General features: G+C 31.5%; 1 protein-coding gene across 6 annotated transcripts in view; it reads left to right on the top strand.

Moving 5' to 3' along the window:
* NOVA1 (NOVA alternative splicing regulator 1) overlaps positions 1 to 17,063 on the top strand; it is a 149,162-nt gene that overhangs the window by 120,404 nt on the left and 11,695 nt on the right. For 3 of the 6 annotated variants that reach the window (XM_004755160.3, XM_004755162.3, XM_045067694.1), the window contains one exon: positions 2,474 to 2,545. The exons of 2 other annotated variants lie outside the window; for them this stretch is intronic. In XM_004755160.3, the coding sequence (XP_004755217.1) occupies positions 2,474 to 2,545 (72 nt within the window). Of the gene's footprint in view, positions 1 to 2,473; positions 2,546 to 2,978; positions 3,323 to 17,063 lie in introns of those variants that run through there. One more of the 6 variants, XM_045067695.1, reaches the window with a different exon arrangement.

Raw genomic sequence — 17,063 nt, 5'->3', positions numbered from 1 at the left:
AAGTTACATTAGTAAAGAGAGAAGAAGATATTTTGTGTTTAAAGTATCTATATGAATAATAGCTTCAAAACTCATCATGTGTTTATTTCATTATATGTTCATTATTTTAGGAATTTAAATGAAGAAAATATATTTAGAGACAATTTATTGTGATATTTTGATAATCTTATCCCTTGAAGCTCAAATTTATATAATTTTCACCAATTTATTTGAAATATTAAACTTTAATTTCTTATTAGATTATGATGTTTTAATAAGCAAATTTTTAATGATTTAATCACTTACTATTTTACCTGAAGTTTAAACTTACTGTTTTTTGTTTCTGTGAGGAATAAATAGCATCAGAATTATTAAGGGGATGTTGATGACTATCAGTTGTATCAGTTACTAATAATACATGTCCAGTATTTCATATATATGCCAAGCAAAAAGAAAGGGATTGAATAAATCGACAGAACATAATCTTGATCTAGGTGACTACAAATTCTGAACCACTTCATATTGAACTTTTTCCACATCATTCTTTGCAGTGTTTTAATACCTTATTGAAAATTCATATCCAGGGCAATGTGGATGTCCTGGTGAACCTATCATTCTTCAGGTGGATTTTACCCTGATGGAAATCCAAGAACCCAATACATACTTAGTGCTTCTGTAGGTTAATGAACTTAAATTCTAACCTGTTTGGGGAGAAATGACCTCTAGGTTTATTTCACATCTGTTTCATCAGCAACCTCATAATCTGAGATAAGTACAGAACAGATTTTTAAATGTATGTTAACTACTCGCAGGAATTCTCTGTAATAACGGTTGTAACCAGAGGTGGGAAAATAAAATCTTTACTGCTTATCATGTAGTAGCATGAAGTCAATATATATATTCCAGCATAAATTGCATGAAAGAGGAAAATATTAGAGCAATTTTTAATAACTGAAAATGAAACTCTCTCTGGAGAAATCATGGGAATTTATTACAAAGAGTGAAAATAGAAAACAAAGTATTTGAAGATTTTGTTTCTTCTTTTATGAGGTTTTATTTCTGAATGTAGCTCCTGTCCCCTTTTTAAATACAATTTAATAAAAACCTTGGTATAACTCAACATTAAGTCTAGTTTTCCTCAAAGTATTTTACGTTTTAACTTTAGAAGAACCAGGAATAACCTGAGGAGTGGACCATAACCTGATTTATTGTTAGAACCAATCTTACTTTGTTACAGGAGAACAGTAAGTTAAGTAGAAGCCTGTGAATTTTCTATCCTTTCTTTTATACTTAATGGCTTTGTTCTACTCAAATCAGAACCTTTGAAATCTCAAATGAAGAAATGTGATTTTATAAAGTAATTTTATCTGCTTTTGCTGACATTGCTGAACCTTTAAAGTTATGCTTTTGCTCATATCTGAGTAATTTTGGTGCATATCTATTAATATAAAACAAAATGTCCACACAGAATTGTGTCTATACTATAAAACTACCCCATTTCACCTGTTAGGAAATATTATCTTTTGAGGGTGCTACTTAAGCAATGCTATTTGCTAAGTGAAAATATACTTTAAAAAAAAGTTTAACTTCTTATACTTCAAGGTTATTCTATTGGACTTGAGAAGTTTTTTAATATATATTAACTGATTGTTCAACAAGTAGATTATGGTCTTGTACAACATATTTTATATATACTATGTAGAAGCATTTCAGAATGAAGTGGACAATAAATATGATTCCTAATATTTTTGTACTTATTTTCAACACAGGCTGATAATGCTATAATACATTTATATTAAATTTTTAGTCTTCAACATAAATGATAAAAATATTATGGCAATTTGTTAAAATTCTGTTAGTTACTTGTTTATTAATATGAGGTTAATGTTTACATTTTCAGACGGGCTCTAAATTTGTTAAAAATTAATATTTTAGAAGATAATGTGATTTAAGAACTCAGAACTGCAAATTTAGTTGCTTTTAAGTGTGGATCCCTAAATTCATGTGGAATCAACTTGTTGGTGATGTTCAACATATTAAGTAGGTGGATGCTTTTATGCCAAAGTAAACTTCATTTCACCACTTCTTCCAATCCCCGACTGTATTCATTGATAGGAAAATGATTCTTTCAGTTTTACTCATTGAATTTCTTGAATTTTTGTTTGACATCTCTTTTCCCCCAAACAAAAAAGAGGGAAAGAAAAGAGACTACTATTCATGAATATGGTCAGGATACCTTTAATACTCATGTGAATTATCAGTCACCATCATGATTTCAAGTCATGAATTTATTTTTACATGCTTATGCATGCATATTTACATGCATTAGTTACTTAATTGATCTTAAATTCCATTAAATTTGAATGAGTAGGAGAAAAATTTGTTCATAGGATTTTGTTCTCGTTATATTACATTTTATTTTATTTTGTTTTATTTAAATAATCAGTTTAAGGCTTTTAAAGGTTGATTTGCTCCTGAACTGCTTTGTTCCCAGACATTGCCATCTTCCCCAACTACCACCAAGTCCTCTCCATCTGATCCCATGACCACCTCCAGAGCTAATCAGGTACAGTATCATCCTGTCATCTACACCATACTTTTCACGGGTGATTGCCTGCACACTGGAGAAAAAGATAATGGTGGGTTAAGGATGTATTCGTTCATTCACATATGTGCACCATAATCAGATTCCAAATAACCTGAAAGAGAAATATCAATTAGTCCTGAAAATTTCTATGCATTTTTTAACTTTAGATAACAAAAATATATTCAGAAGGTAGACTACTCGAATTTGGGATTTTCCCTTAAGATTATGACTTTACGGAGCTCTGTGGGTTATTTATTGAGTCACTGTTTATAATCTTCATTATTTATTCTTCCTAGAATTATTGGTATATAAGTTAAGAGTATCATATATGTAAAAAAATGTATAAATACGACTTATTGAGCAAAGGTATATCTTTAAAAGTGAATGCATTTTCATTTGTTTTTTATTTCAGACATGCCTTACTGTGTAAACAATTTTCAACTTTCGGTGAAAAACATTTCTAGCAATCTAGTAACTGAAAATTGGTGTTTGTGATAATTTTATTTGTTTTACAAATTAGGAAATGGTATATTCTTCTAATTTAGTATGACCATTTTCTTTGGTGGAATGGCAGACTTTGCAATCAGAAATATATTAGTTTGATTTGATGATTATTTTGGTACTGAATATTTGTAGGTCATTTTTCAAATATGTAGCTATTTTTGGCACATTTGAGTAAATCATCTAAAATATTTTATGTAATTCAGAGCCATACTGTACTTGACAAATGTTGAAAATATATTCATTAAAATGATTAAACACATTTTCATTTTGTCTGAGTTGAGATTCATTTAGGTGAGAGATGATATTTTCTTTAATATTTCTACTTTTTCACTTAATACAGGCCTTGTGGGATTATTAAATTATTAAATAAAAGCTTATCTTTTTATATATTTTTCATATAGTTGACCAATAAATTATTAACTTTGAACTATATTTGCTAACTACGTTAAATTTGCCTTTTGCATGTAATCCAATCTAAGATTGTCAGAATAATTTTGCTTATTTATTGAGTTTAATAGTTTACAACTTCAGGAAAAATGTTAAAATGATAACTAGAAGCAAAGTAGGAGATTGAGATTTTCATTTTATGCAGTAGCATTCCCTTTAGACAAAACTGTAACACTCACATTTTAGTCCCAATAACTTGGTTAAAATACTACATTATCTCTAGTGATGAATCCCAGCAATTCTTGTTGAAGGAAATGATACAATGTGAAGTGAGAACAAAGCTTGTAATATTAATGCATGAGATTAAAAAGTGTTTATACATTTTCACTCTATATACCTTATCTCTTAAATGAACCTTAATTACATGATATAGAAAACTACTGGGATAACAACTAACTTTATTTTTTAATTATTTCTCTTACACTTTATCATCCTTTACTTTCCAAACAAAACAAGACAAATGAGTGCAGCAGCAATAAAAACAAAACTACTGATTTTTCTGAATGAACAATGTAAAAAATCCTAGATCTGGAAAGAAAAACTATCTCAGTAATTTGGTCTTTGAAATTAGATTTGTATTTTCTTTTATTTAGTTTCATGTGCATGTGAATTTCTGTTAAATCATTTCTTAAAAAGGCTAGTTTATAAAGTCTACTAATATTTTAACCCTCCAGTATGTTACTGTGTCCACCTCTGCCAATTATTTTTCTAATATTTGAGATAATAATTCATTGTGATTTTGTACTTCATCTACTATACGCAGTTATAGTTGTTAAATATATTTTATTTATATTCTGGTTTCTTCTGTTTTTATACAAACAAGCATAATATCTCCTGGATAACTTGAGGCAAGATATATAAGAACCAAACAAGATTCTTAAATTTATTAAAGGAATTATGGTCATTGTCCATCATTTTTTTAGTATTTTGTCATCATTTATTCCCTCAGTATTTCCCAGTGGATTCAGATTCACACTATACTAGCTTAGATCTGTAAAAGCAATCAAGATAGAATAGTGGGTTCTAATATGATCATCTTAAAGTTTCCACAATTAAAATGAACTTTTAAACCTGTAAGAAAATTATTTTTATGTGTTACAGCTAATATGATACCCTCTGCTGTTAAAACTATAAACTTTTTCCTTGTGAACTTTTATAAACCAATATAAAATATGTCCAGACAACTGTTTGTGTTATTTTCATCAATAACAGCTAAAAGATATGATTGAGTTCTATTTCCAGAATAAATAGTCTGTGTTATAGTGATGTCACATTATCACAGTAGTGTGATAAAAAGGTCTAAGGGACTATTAATATTCAGAAAACCCAAAAGTAAAAAGCACAGAAAATATACCAAAGAGAAAGTTTTATTGCAGTTTCAATGTTAAAAGCTTTTCTATTATTTTAAAAATGATTACGTGTTTCAGTACATACTAAATTTTACTTTTTCTACCGTCATGTTTCTACAGGTTAGACTATTTCCACAGGTCAGAGTGGCAGACTGTAAATACAGTAGTGGGTCTATAATAATTTCCCCCTGAAAACTGAAGGACTGTCGCAAAGAGAAGTCCTCTAGAATGGTGGTTATAAGTCAAGACTGGTGCCAAATTGCCTATGATCAAATCCTTGTTCTGGCACTTACTTGCTGAGTAAATTGGGTTTCAGTTTCTCCTTTTCTGAAATTCAAATAATTGTAACATCTTCATAGGGGTGAAGAAGGAAATAAATTTATTGTTCTTGAACAGTAGAGCATCTAGAATGTAATGTTAACCATAAATGTTAGGTTATGTTTATTTTATTTTTTTCTGAAGTATCTTTCAAGTGATATGAAAAAGAGTATTCTTTAAGACGGTAAATGGCATAGCATAGAGCTTTTGAAAACTGAGTTTCCCCTCTAAAGAAGAATTCTAAAGTACTAGTGTTGCTGCTTTTTTAGCTCCAAAATATTTCTGTAAGCAGAGTCTCTGTATTCTTTTTCTAGATAGTTTAAACTGCTCTACAGTTATTTTCTTCACTAGTGAGAGTACTAAGTTGTATGTTGTCTAATGATAAAGCAAACTGCTATTACTTCCCTAGTAAGAAGGAAATGTTAGTAGGGCTAATAGTTTTACAACTTGGACTTTTTTTTTTTTTTTGCATGTGTCACATATTGTAAGGTACAACTTTGAAATTTCTTACGTATGAAATTTTAAGTATGAAGTAAATATAAAGCTATAATAAATATAATTAGATTTTTTAAGCAATATGTTTTCAAAAACCTTAAAAACAAAATAAAAAACATTGAGTTGGGTTTGATCATTAGTTCTAAGTTATTGATACTAAATTTTTCAGTCACTTTCAAATTCAACAAAATGGTTTTGCTAATCAGTCAGTGGTGCTAAAAATTAAATTCCAGCTTTAATTTTAGGTTCCTGGTTGTTAGCTCTCCTAGAAGTCTTCTCAAATTTCATGAAGATAAAAAGGAAAAATAATGATTGCAAAAATATGTAATTTATAGACATTTGATTATTTACTGATGAATTTGAAATTATTTACTAAGATATAATAAAACATGAAAGTAGGTGACTCGTATTTAGCACCCTTGCTTTAGTTACAGAAAAACACAGGCAAAACTCAGCTGGTCTTTTAAATTCATGACTGTAGAGCTCAAATAGACCTTTAATTCTTTCAGTCATAAGCCCATTCACTTTTTTACTTTCTAGATGGCTATTTCGTAAGTTCTCTTCTTTTAACCCCTGTGTTAGTTTTCTTTTGCTGTGTAACAAATTATGCAGTGATTCAAACAGCACCCATTTATTATCTTCTAGTTTCCATGGGTCAAGAATGCAGGCACTTCTTCACCAAGTTCTCTGTTCGTGAGCTCACAAAACTGCAAAAAGTACTGGAAGAAGTGCATTCTCATCTAGAAGCTTGACTGGAGCCTAACCTAATCCCCTTTTAAGTGGATCCAGGTTGATGGTAGTATTCAGTTCCCTGCAGTTGTATGGCTAAGGGTGCTGACTTCTTACTGTCTATTGGCAAGAGGCAACCTCAGATTCTAGAAGCTGCCCAAGTTCCCTGCAGTATGACACTCTCTCCAGTGGGCACTTTGACCATGGCTGGTTGCATCTTGCAAAGCCAGCAGGAGAATCTTTCTTCGGTGTGTGCCACAAGATGGAATCTTATATATTGAACCTAATTACAGGAGTAACTTCTCACCTCCTTTGCCATACAACATAACTTAATCACAGTACTGACCTTCCATCTTTCTGACACATTCTGTTGATTAGAACCAAGTCACAATTTCCACCCACGTTCAAATGGAGAGAACTGCACAAAAAGTAGCACCAAGGAGGCAGAGATCATGGGGCTATCTAAAGAATTGCCATAACAAACCCCACAATATCTCTTACTCCATCCCCATTCCCAACTGATGACCTTACTTCCTACTTCACTGAGCCAGTATAGCACATTCTGTGCTATTATCTTACCATCTCCTACCAAAAGCCAGTAATTTCAGTTGCACGTTAAATCTCATCTTTCTTTCTTTACTCAAGGACATCCCTTCAGCAGTTCTTCCTTCTTTCTCCTTCATCTTTCAAGTTTTTTGTCTCTGTGGAATCATTGCATCAGCGTACATATATGTTTTTTTCTCCCATCTTAAAAGACAAAACAGAACTTCTTTCAATCCCACTTCCCCCACTAACTAATGCCCCATCCTTATACTCCTTTGTAGAAAAATTCACAAATTATTTTCTCTACTTTTTTCCAGTATCTCTCTTCCCGCTCTTTCTTAAATCCACTCCAACAAGATTTTTTTCCTCCACCGTTCCACCAACACTGTGTTTGCCAATGACATCAATGATGACCACACTGCTAATTCCAGCTGTCTGTTCTCAGTCCACATTGTTACTTGGCCTATCAACAATATTTGTCATAATTTATCACTTCCATTTCCTTGGTGTGCCTTCTTTACTTGGCTTCCAGGATCCTGCACACTCATGATTTGTCTCCTGCATTATATCCTGTGCTTTGTCTCAGCATCATTTGCTAGTTCCTCCCCTCATCCCACTTACTATTGGGAGTGCTCCACATCTTAATATTTGAAATGACATCTGGATTTATACTTTTCTTTCTCCTTGTCTAATACCATGGCTTTCATATGCTGACAATCTGTAAAATTTATGTCTTTAGTGTGAGATGGGTTTACTATGAACCAATGAAACTTAACCCTTAAGATTTCTCATCTACTCAAGCTTATGACAAGACACTGTACCTAGTTTTGTGTTCATAATTTTGAATGCATTTCCCAAAGATGTCTCTTAAAATTGTACGATTCAGGTTCCACATAACTTAGGTTCATACTTATCTCTAATCCAGGTCTCACATGAAACTATAGATCGTATTCAGTTTCCTGTACAGCAGTTTTCACTTGCTTATCTAATAGACTTCTAAAATTCAGCAATCCAAAAACTACCCCAAACCTGTTCCGACTATATCAGCATTTACCATCTTACTGGAAGACAATGCCATACATCCACTTGCTCAGAACAGAAATCTTGGATTCACCCTCATCTTTTTTCTTTTGTACTCCCAAGTTCAGTTCCTATAAAAAATAATAGTGACTCTACCTTTAAAAAAGGGTGTAGAATCCTAATCACTTCTCATTATTTCTGCTGTTATCCTAAATCAAGCCTGAATTATTGCAACAGCCTCCATATATGGTTTCCTACCTTTGTACCTTTGCTCTCCATAAAGTCTGTATTCCTTCTAAAGTGTGTCAGGTTTTGTTTTGTTTGTTTTTCCTTTGCCTATACCTGTAATAGTTTCCCATTTCACTCAGTAAAACCCAAAATCCCTAATGACACCCATTAAATTGCAAGGTCTGGCCCTCACCACAATACCTCTTTCACTTCATTTCCTACCTCACCTGCCCACTCACTCTGCCCCAGGCCAAACTGACCGGCTTGCTTTTCATTGCAGGCATTAGGCATGCTCTCCCCTCAGCAGTTAGCTCTTGCTTTTCTCTCTGCATGAAGTTCTTTTATCTTAGAGATCTACTTGACTAACACCTTAATCGCCATCCAGTCTTAGTTCAAAATAAACTTAATAAGGCCTATCTGACCACCCTATATAATACTGCAAACTGGCCTCCCTCTTCTCCCAGTACTCCTGTGGTTTTTTTCCCATCACCTCATAGAATACCATGTACTTTGTGTATTGTCATATTTGCTGTGTATCGTCTCTCTCACTTTCCTAGAAAGTAAGTTGCATGAGAACAGGGATCTTTGTTTTATTCTCTTATGTATCAGAAGCAGTAATCTGGAATTTAATGGGTTCTTAATAAATATTTGTTGAATGACTAGTATTAGGAGGAGAGCAGGCTTACAACCTGTATGTTTAAAACTTAATTTTTGAAAATCTCTTCAAATGAAATTTTGAATATAAGTTCTCCAAAAATATAAACCAGCTGGAAAAAGGGTGTTTTTAAAATTTTTATTACTTAAGTTTGGTTGACATACAATGTTAATTTAGTTTTAGGTGTGCAACATGGTGAATTCAACAATTCTATGAAAAGTGTAGTTACTGTCTGTCACCACGTTATTACAATATGATTGACCCTATTCCCTATGCTGTGCTTTTCATCTCTGTGACTTATTCATTTTATAACTGGAGGTCTCTAATTCTTAATCCTCTTCACTTATTGTACTTATCCTTCCTCCCCTCCTTTCTGGCAACACCAGTTAGTTCTCTGTGTTTATGTGTTTCTGTATTGAATAAAGAGGTTAATAAGTTAAAGAGACAAAGCCTTCTTCATTAGACTTCTGCTTTACTCAGAACACAGTTTGAAAGCCAGTCAAGCTCTTATCTCTTGTCTCAAGAATTGTCATAATTCTCTACCAAAATATCAAAATTAATTTTCATTTCCTTCAGCATGTGTGTCTCTGAGATGTCAAGGTAGTGTTCTTTAGAAGTGTGTTTGAGAAAGTTCTAGAAAAATAGTGAAATCCAAATGTTCTTTTTAAGTGAACTTACTAATTGTGTTATATACAGTAAGAGTTTAAGTACTTTATTACTAGGAAGAGCTTTATGAAATGCTAGTACTTCTTTTTTTTTTTTTTAAAGATTTTATTTATTTAACAGACAGAGGTCACAAGTAAGCAGAGAGGCAGGCAGAGAAAGAGGGGAGGAAGCAGGCTCTCTGCGGAGCAGAGAGCCCAATGTGGGGCTCGATCCCAGGACCCTGGGACCATGACCTGAGCTGAAGGCAGAGGCTTTAACCCACTGAGCCACCCAGGCGCCCCTAAAATGCTAGTATTTCAAAAAATTGCTAATATTTGAGGGCAGTTTCTTGGTGTATATCATATACATATCTAAATCTTCAAAATTTCCCAAGAATAAACTGAACCAAAAAGGCATAGAATCCCTATTAAGAGAATGTACAATTTCCAGATAAGTACATAAAACATTTCTTTAATGAATAGACTTTAAAAAATTTTGGAAGAGATGATTAAAAATATCAATACTTTAAAATGCAAATGTATTGTAATTTTCATTTTCTTCCAAGTTTTTTTAGTTTTGTAGGAGAGAGAAACAAAGGCAAGTGATTTTAATATCCATATGAAAAACAAGTGCCTAAGAAATACCATAAGGCTATTATTATTAATAAAAGAATTTTCAAGAAAAATATTTTGTAGGATGACATACTTCACTCTATTAAAATTTACTATAAAGCTATCATAAATAAAAGGAATATATAGATAGAGTTAGTGAAACATAATAGAGATTTCAGGAATCTAAGTATATACGGAAATTTACCGTATTTTATTATACATTAAGAAAGGTAGTATCATTTAGGCAGTATGAGAACGGTAATCTGGAGTCATAATTCATGGCTTCAAGTCAAATCTTTGCCAATTCCTAATTTTCTGATTTGAGGAAACATTCTTAACTTTGCCATTTGTGTTTCTCATTGTAAAAGGTGGGTAACAACAGTGCCTAGCTTGTCAGAGTTGTCATGATCCCTAAATTGAATGAATACATGAAAAGCATTTAGAACGCTGTCTGGTCCTGGGTAATATTTAAGTGTCATTTTAATTTATTTTAGAAAGGATGTTTTATTTAATAAATGGTGCTGATATACTTGACTACTCACCTGAAAGAAAATAAATTTAGACCTCTACCCTGTACAATATGCAAAAATAAATTTCGGTGAATTCAAGATTGAAACTGTAAATTATAGTGTTTGAAATAAAGTTCAGGATAGCTTTTTTAAGCAAGAAGAAAACCCAAAACAAAGGAATAAGTTAAGATTTGGGATATAAATACTTTATATTTTTGGTATGGCAGAATACACCATTAGTAAGCAAAAATAGCAGTATCTTTGGAAAAAGATACATTGCACACATATAACAATGAATTAATAACTCTACAGGAACTCCTATATGGGGGGGAAGGGAGAAAAATAGGCCGATTATGAAAAGGCACTTTATGGAAAAAGAAATAGAAATATCCAATGAACATATGAAAACATATTTAACCTCACTAGGCATCAGGGAAATATAAATCAGTACCACAACATTCTACTTTTTTTTAACAAATAGATAAGATTCTATGTGTTTGTAATACACATACTTTGGGAATACAACGTGTGTGTGTGTGCGTGTGTATTTATAAATTTAAAGTGCTGACACAGATATGGGAAATAATAATTCTTATACAATGTTGATATAAGTAAGAAATGCTACAAAATTGCAGTGTTTGAGAATTCATCCAGTAAAACTTAATGCACCAATATACAGGAATATAGAGACAAAGGATGTATATTACAATATTATTTGCAGTGGCAAAGCTTAGGAAAAAGTCTGACCTCTTTAACAGGAGAATGACTGAATAAATTATGGTGTTGCAGAATATTATGTGGTAAAGCTATTAAAAATAATGAGTTAAAACCTCATACTTTGGCCTAGAATAGTGTTCATAATATATTACCTAAAGAATATTAAGCTGCTAAGACACATATGACCCTATGTTTAATAGTCAAAAAACATCTTGTGTGTGTGTATCATCAAGGTGATAAGGATTATGAACATTATTAACTGTTTTGTTTTCTCTCTACTTTGTTTTTAAAATGTTAACTAAGAGAATGTAAAACAAGATGGAGAAAATAATGCCTTCAGTTGTGATTTATACTGTGTTTTAAAGAATAGAAAGTGGGAATTTCCCAAAAGGAAGAGTAGACCATCTTTGACATCATATATTTGTTTGAGCTACTTGGCTCCTTCTTTTAATAGTCATGGAATGCTTTATTGAGGAATTTTAAGAAGGATCATGAGAGAGGGTTCAGGCCTAGAGAAGGCACTTATTAACTAGCAAATGAAATGACAACTGTTTCATATTTTAAAATTATGTCAAATTAAAATATGTAATATTTACAATATTTTTCTTCATTCTTTCTTAATTAATCTGTCAAAGGTTCTCATTCCTAGCTTCACATCAAAACTACCTATGGAGGTATTTAATTTAATAGGTCTAGCACAAGATTGTGCATGTATGTTTAAAAAATTAGAGAAATGTTTTCTGAAGTTGTTTACCATATGAAAACTGCATATTAGTTGACTAAAATGATTATGATTGTGTACAATATTAACACTGTTTCATCTCTCAAACTTTAATTATGAAAACTTTTTTCATGAAATAACACACTTTATTTGAAAAATATTAAAGAAAAGTATTAGATTTGTGCAGAAGCTGAAGGGTAGGTGTTAGCTTTGAGTTAGGTTTAGCTTTGAGAACAGTAGAGTTTACTAACTAGTACAATTTAAATCTATGAAAGGTTATTATACAAAGGATAGTTATCTTTTCAGATAGCATTAGTAGTCTTTGATGATTCCCAAGTTTGGTCAGGAGTTCTCTTACTTTGGAGATCTTTATATGCAGATTAAGTTGTATTCTTTTAAGATTGTTTAGCAATATTCTTGCCCAAAATGGTTAAATCAGTGCTTCCTGACCATATTTGCTCCATTGCAAACTTCTAAGTTTGCTCAGTTGCTATGTTATAGATAGTGTGTTCTTCACACCCAGTGATGAGAATCAGAGGATCCGCCTGAGGACAAGGATGGCTGCTGAAAGCACATAATTTATATGTTTATAACACATCATATGGTAAATACCAGATTATATGACCTTCCAAAGTCACTTTTGAAGGTATGATTTCATATGAAGATATATTCATGTTTATGGGAAATCTAGGGCTTTTCACCTATTTTGATTGAAGACAGTGGTACTCTTCAGGAGAAAAGAATGGATAGTCACTCTGTAACGTTGCTTATTTTACATACTGTAGATAAATCAGGCATTGGCTCCTAAGTAGGCAGGCTTGCAATACTCTGTCTTTCTGGACTGCCTACTAGGTAAAGGTGATTTGTGTATTTCATCAACATTTTCCTTGTAGTTTTGGTTTTAGTAGTTCTTATACCACAGTATGTTCTCAATACAGAACATTATACATGTGTTTATATAACCAAAACCCTGATTGCTCTTTGCTCCAGATGTGTATAAGTCCTTCTGCTGTGTGTGTTTGTGTGTGTGTGTACAGTTAAATAGATTTTTTTCCTAATCTTTCAAATAAAGCCATATAAGCCATATAAAAGGGGTAGTTATCGTTTATTTTCAACATTTTAATTTTCTTTTAAAATGCTTAGAAATAGGAATCAATGTCTTTGCATTTTCTTTTAAAGAATAGTTTTGCCAGATGAGAGAATTTGACTCCTGCTCACTATAGAATAAAAAATTGTTTCTCATTTTTAACTTTTCTAATTTTTTTTCTTTGATTAGAGAACATTCTAGGAAATAATAAGTTGATCTTATTAAAAACATCTTTTCTTCTGAACTTAATACCTTTATAATTCATTTTATTAAGCGTTTATTTACCTATTGGTTTTTTTCCTTCAATTAGATGATACAGTTTTTAAGTTACTCTTTAAAAATATTTCTGGGAAAGGAAGTCTTTATCTCAGTAACTAACTGTGAATTGTTTCTAGTCAAATAATAGAAGTTATAAAATTAATGTATTTTTATTTATGATTCATTAAATAGAAGTAAACTACTTCAGTCCACATATAGGTAAAAAGCTTAGCTTTGTGACTAAGAATACAGTTTGTTAAATTACAGACATTCTTCTGTAACCTTTTATTTAGTTAATATTTGTTTATCCCGTGTTAATTAAATAAGAATGATTTATGGATTTTCATTTTCTTAACAATAGTCATTTGTGATAATAAATTATCAAATTTTACTAGTAAGATACTGAAATGCAAATGTGTTTGTTTTTAAAAAATAAGTATTGTCTTCAGAAAAATTATTGGTAAAATTAAATATAAGAAATGTATTAACAAGATTAGAAAATCTAAAATACCTACAAGCACCTATATTTGACTTCAAAGATATCTTTCAAAATAGCTTAAGTCTTGTAAAAATATGGCACATCAATCTTTCCACCTAAGTAATAATTTTAATGGTAAAAATGGCTTAATCAAAAATTTGTAAAAACAAAATTTAAAACCCAAAATATAAAAGGTTCCTTTTTGATTAATTATCTAGTTACATAAGTTTAAGTAGAGATTGATTTCAAACATAGTTGAGACCGTTACTTCTAAAAATATCTAATTAGTTTGGTTACATCATAGAGTGTCAAATCAGTCCATCAATAAACTCAGAATTTTAAAAACCTTTAAATTCCAAAATTACCTTTGTGGTCTTCATAAACAAGCATTTATTTTAATTACATGAATCTTATTTAAAACTATGATTTTAAGCTTCCTTATTAAAATTTAAAAGTATATTCTAAATCCCCTGTCATCTCTCAACTAATATTATAATATAAATTTAAATATTTGGTAGTATTTATGATACCACCTAACTGTAAGTTTCATAAAGTGAGGTCTTATCCTTTTTATTCACTTCTATAAAATCACCAACATCTGGAACAGTACTTGGCACACAATAAACACTAAAAAAAAAAATTATGTAGTGAATACTGGAAATCTACTAAAACTATTTTAAACAAATTATTTATTTTGCTCTTGCAAGATTTATTTATTCAGCAGCTTAGTTTGGGAGTAATTTTTTAATTTCCTTTTGTTAAACTGCTTTTAAAATATTAAAATAAGACAAAGTCTATATGGTAAGGGGAAAAAAGCTCACCTGAAATTCGATTTCTACTATTACCTTCATTTCAGTTTTACCTGCATATAATTTTACACTATCTAATCCAAGTCTATGTAACATATTTATATAAATTTTAGAATTTTGTGTCATTTTCCACAATATTTTATAATTGCATGTAGTACCTGTGCACTGCTCTGTGTGTAAATTTTCTGTGATTTGAGTTATTTTCCAGAAGGATCCCAAAAGGAGAGAAACTAAAGATTATGTTCATTTTACAACTTAATGTGTACTACAAAGTGATTTCTAAGAGGTAATACATACTGGCACACATTTTTTAAAAGAAAAAGATTAGCAGACCATTCATGATTCACTTTATTTTAGTGATTAATTTTGCTGATCTACCTTGAATATCTTTGATTGATTTTAGCAGAGTAATATTTCTTGTCAAACACAGTTCTTTACTGTTCACTATTTAAGGAATTGTTAGTCACTTTTATGGTCCCCTAGACTACCTTATCCATTCCTGTTGCTTTAAATAGCTATCTCTATGTTAACTCTCAAATTTCCTCTGATCTCTAGACCCATAGCCAATCACCTACTCAATATCAACACTTAAATGTCTGATGGGGATTTCAAACTCAAAATACCCAAAATAGAACTCTTGATTCCTTCTACTCTTATTTCTCATCCCTTTTCATTATCCACTTCCATGAACACAGCCCCTACTTTAATGTTCATAGATATTTTTCACTTTTTGAATTGACATTAAAATCATTAGAATATTAAATTGAAAACATTAGTTTTCATATTAAAACCCCAAATATTTCAAATACATTTTTTCACTAATCAGAATTAAGAACACTAAACAATTACCTTATTACATATATTCTGAAAAAGCTTGTCTAAGATGAGATGATTTAGAATAATAACAGTAATAATAATAATTTCTAAGAGACTTTTGATAATTTCACACATGGACAATGATGACAAATGGGCTTCCAGAAATTTAACCTCATTTTAGTAAAATATAGTTTAGTAAGCATTAAGATGACAGTGCTCCAAATTATTTTCATTTGTAAACAATAGGCTGCCCTAAAATGTTTATCATTTACAACCCTTGTGTTTTCTTTATAGTTATTTGATTTCTAGTATTTTTTTCTTTTTTGACATAATTATGTCTAGAGTACCTAGCATCTCGACATAACAGAAATAGTTTAAAGTGCTTTTCTTTTCCTTGTTCTTACCAATAAAATATTGGTTTTTCCTATTTTTCTTATACTTAAGTTACCCCTCTCTGGAATGTGATGTGATGTATCATTAAAATATGCAGCACTCTGGGGCACCTGTGTGGCTCAGTGGGCTAAAGCCTCTGCCTTTGGCTCAGGTCATGATCCCAGAGTCTGGGGATCCAGCCCCGCATCAGGCTCTCTGCTCAGTGGGGAGCCTGCTTACCCCCTTCTCTCTCTGCCTGCCTTTCTGCCTACTTGTGATCTCTGTCTGTCAAATAAATAAATAAAATCTTTAAAAATAAAATAAAATATGCAGCAGTCATCAAAAGAAAGAAAACTTTTAATAATCCTTCAAGGGGCAACATGAAACAATGTATTAAGTAGAAAAGTTAAGTTAAATATTATTTGTCTTTAGAAATTTCATGGGCATAATCGTTCATTTTCTGTCTTTTTCCAAAGAGACACAAAAAAAGAGGTGTACTGTCTGTCATTCTCTCTCATATCTAGCAGCCAAAAGGGCAAGTAAAATAAGGCCCTTTGAAAAAAGATGCAAAATGAAGTACAATCTTCACAAAACTTTTTGAGTTAATTATTCTGGAGTAAAAATGTAATTGCTTAAAGCAAGGCAAAGGATAGGAGGTAATTGCATCAATTATAAATTGTGATTATGACTCAGTAGAAACTGTCATTTGAGTCATAGTATTGATCCAGTTCATAACTTAATCAAGTAAACACAGATATGTTTGTATTCTGGACTTTCACAACCAGTTTGGCTACACTTTTTTTTTGTTTGTTTGTTTTGTTTTGTTTTGTTTTTATTTTATTTATTTTCAGCATAACAATATTCATTGTTTTTGTACCACACCCAGTACTCCATGCAATCCATGCCCTATCTACCCACCACCTGGTTCCCCCAACCTCCCACCCCCCACCACTTCAAACCCCTCATAATGTTTTTCAGAGTCCATAGTCTCTAATGGTTCACCTCCCGTTCCAATTTCCCCCAACTCCCTTCTCCTCTCTACCTCCCCATGTCCTCCATGCTATTTGTTATGCTCCACAAATAAGAGAAACCATATGATAATTGACTCTCTCTGCTTGACTTACTTCACTCAGCATAATCTCTTCCAGTCCCGTCCATGTTGCTATAGAAGTTGGGTATTCATCCT

Source organism: Mustela putorius, unplaced genomic scaffold (assembly GCF_011764305.1).
Source record: "Mustela putorius furo isolate JIRA1106 unplaced genomic scaffold, ASM1176430v1.1 tig00003898_pilon_pilon_pilon, whole genome shotgun sequence".
Lineage (NCBI taxonomy): Eukaryota > Metazoa > Chordata > Mammalia > Carnivora > Mustelidae > Mustela > Mustela putorius.
The sequence above is the reverse complement of the archived record's forward strand: the minus strand, read 5'-3'. Positions and strand labels throughout refer to the sequence as shown.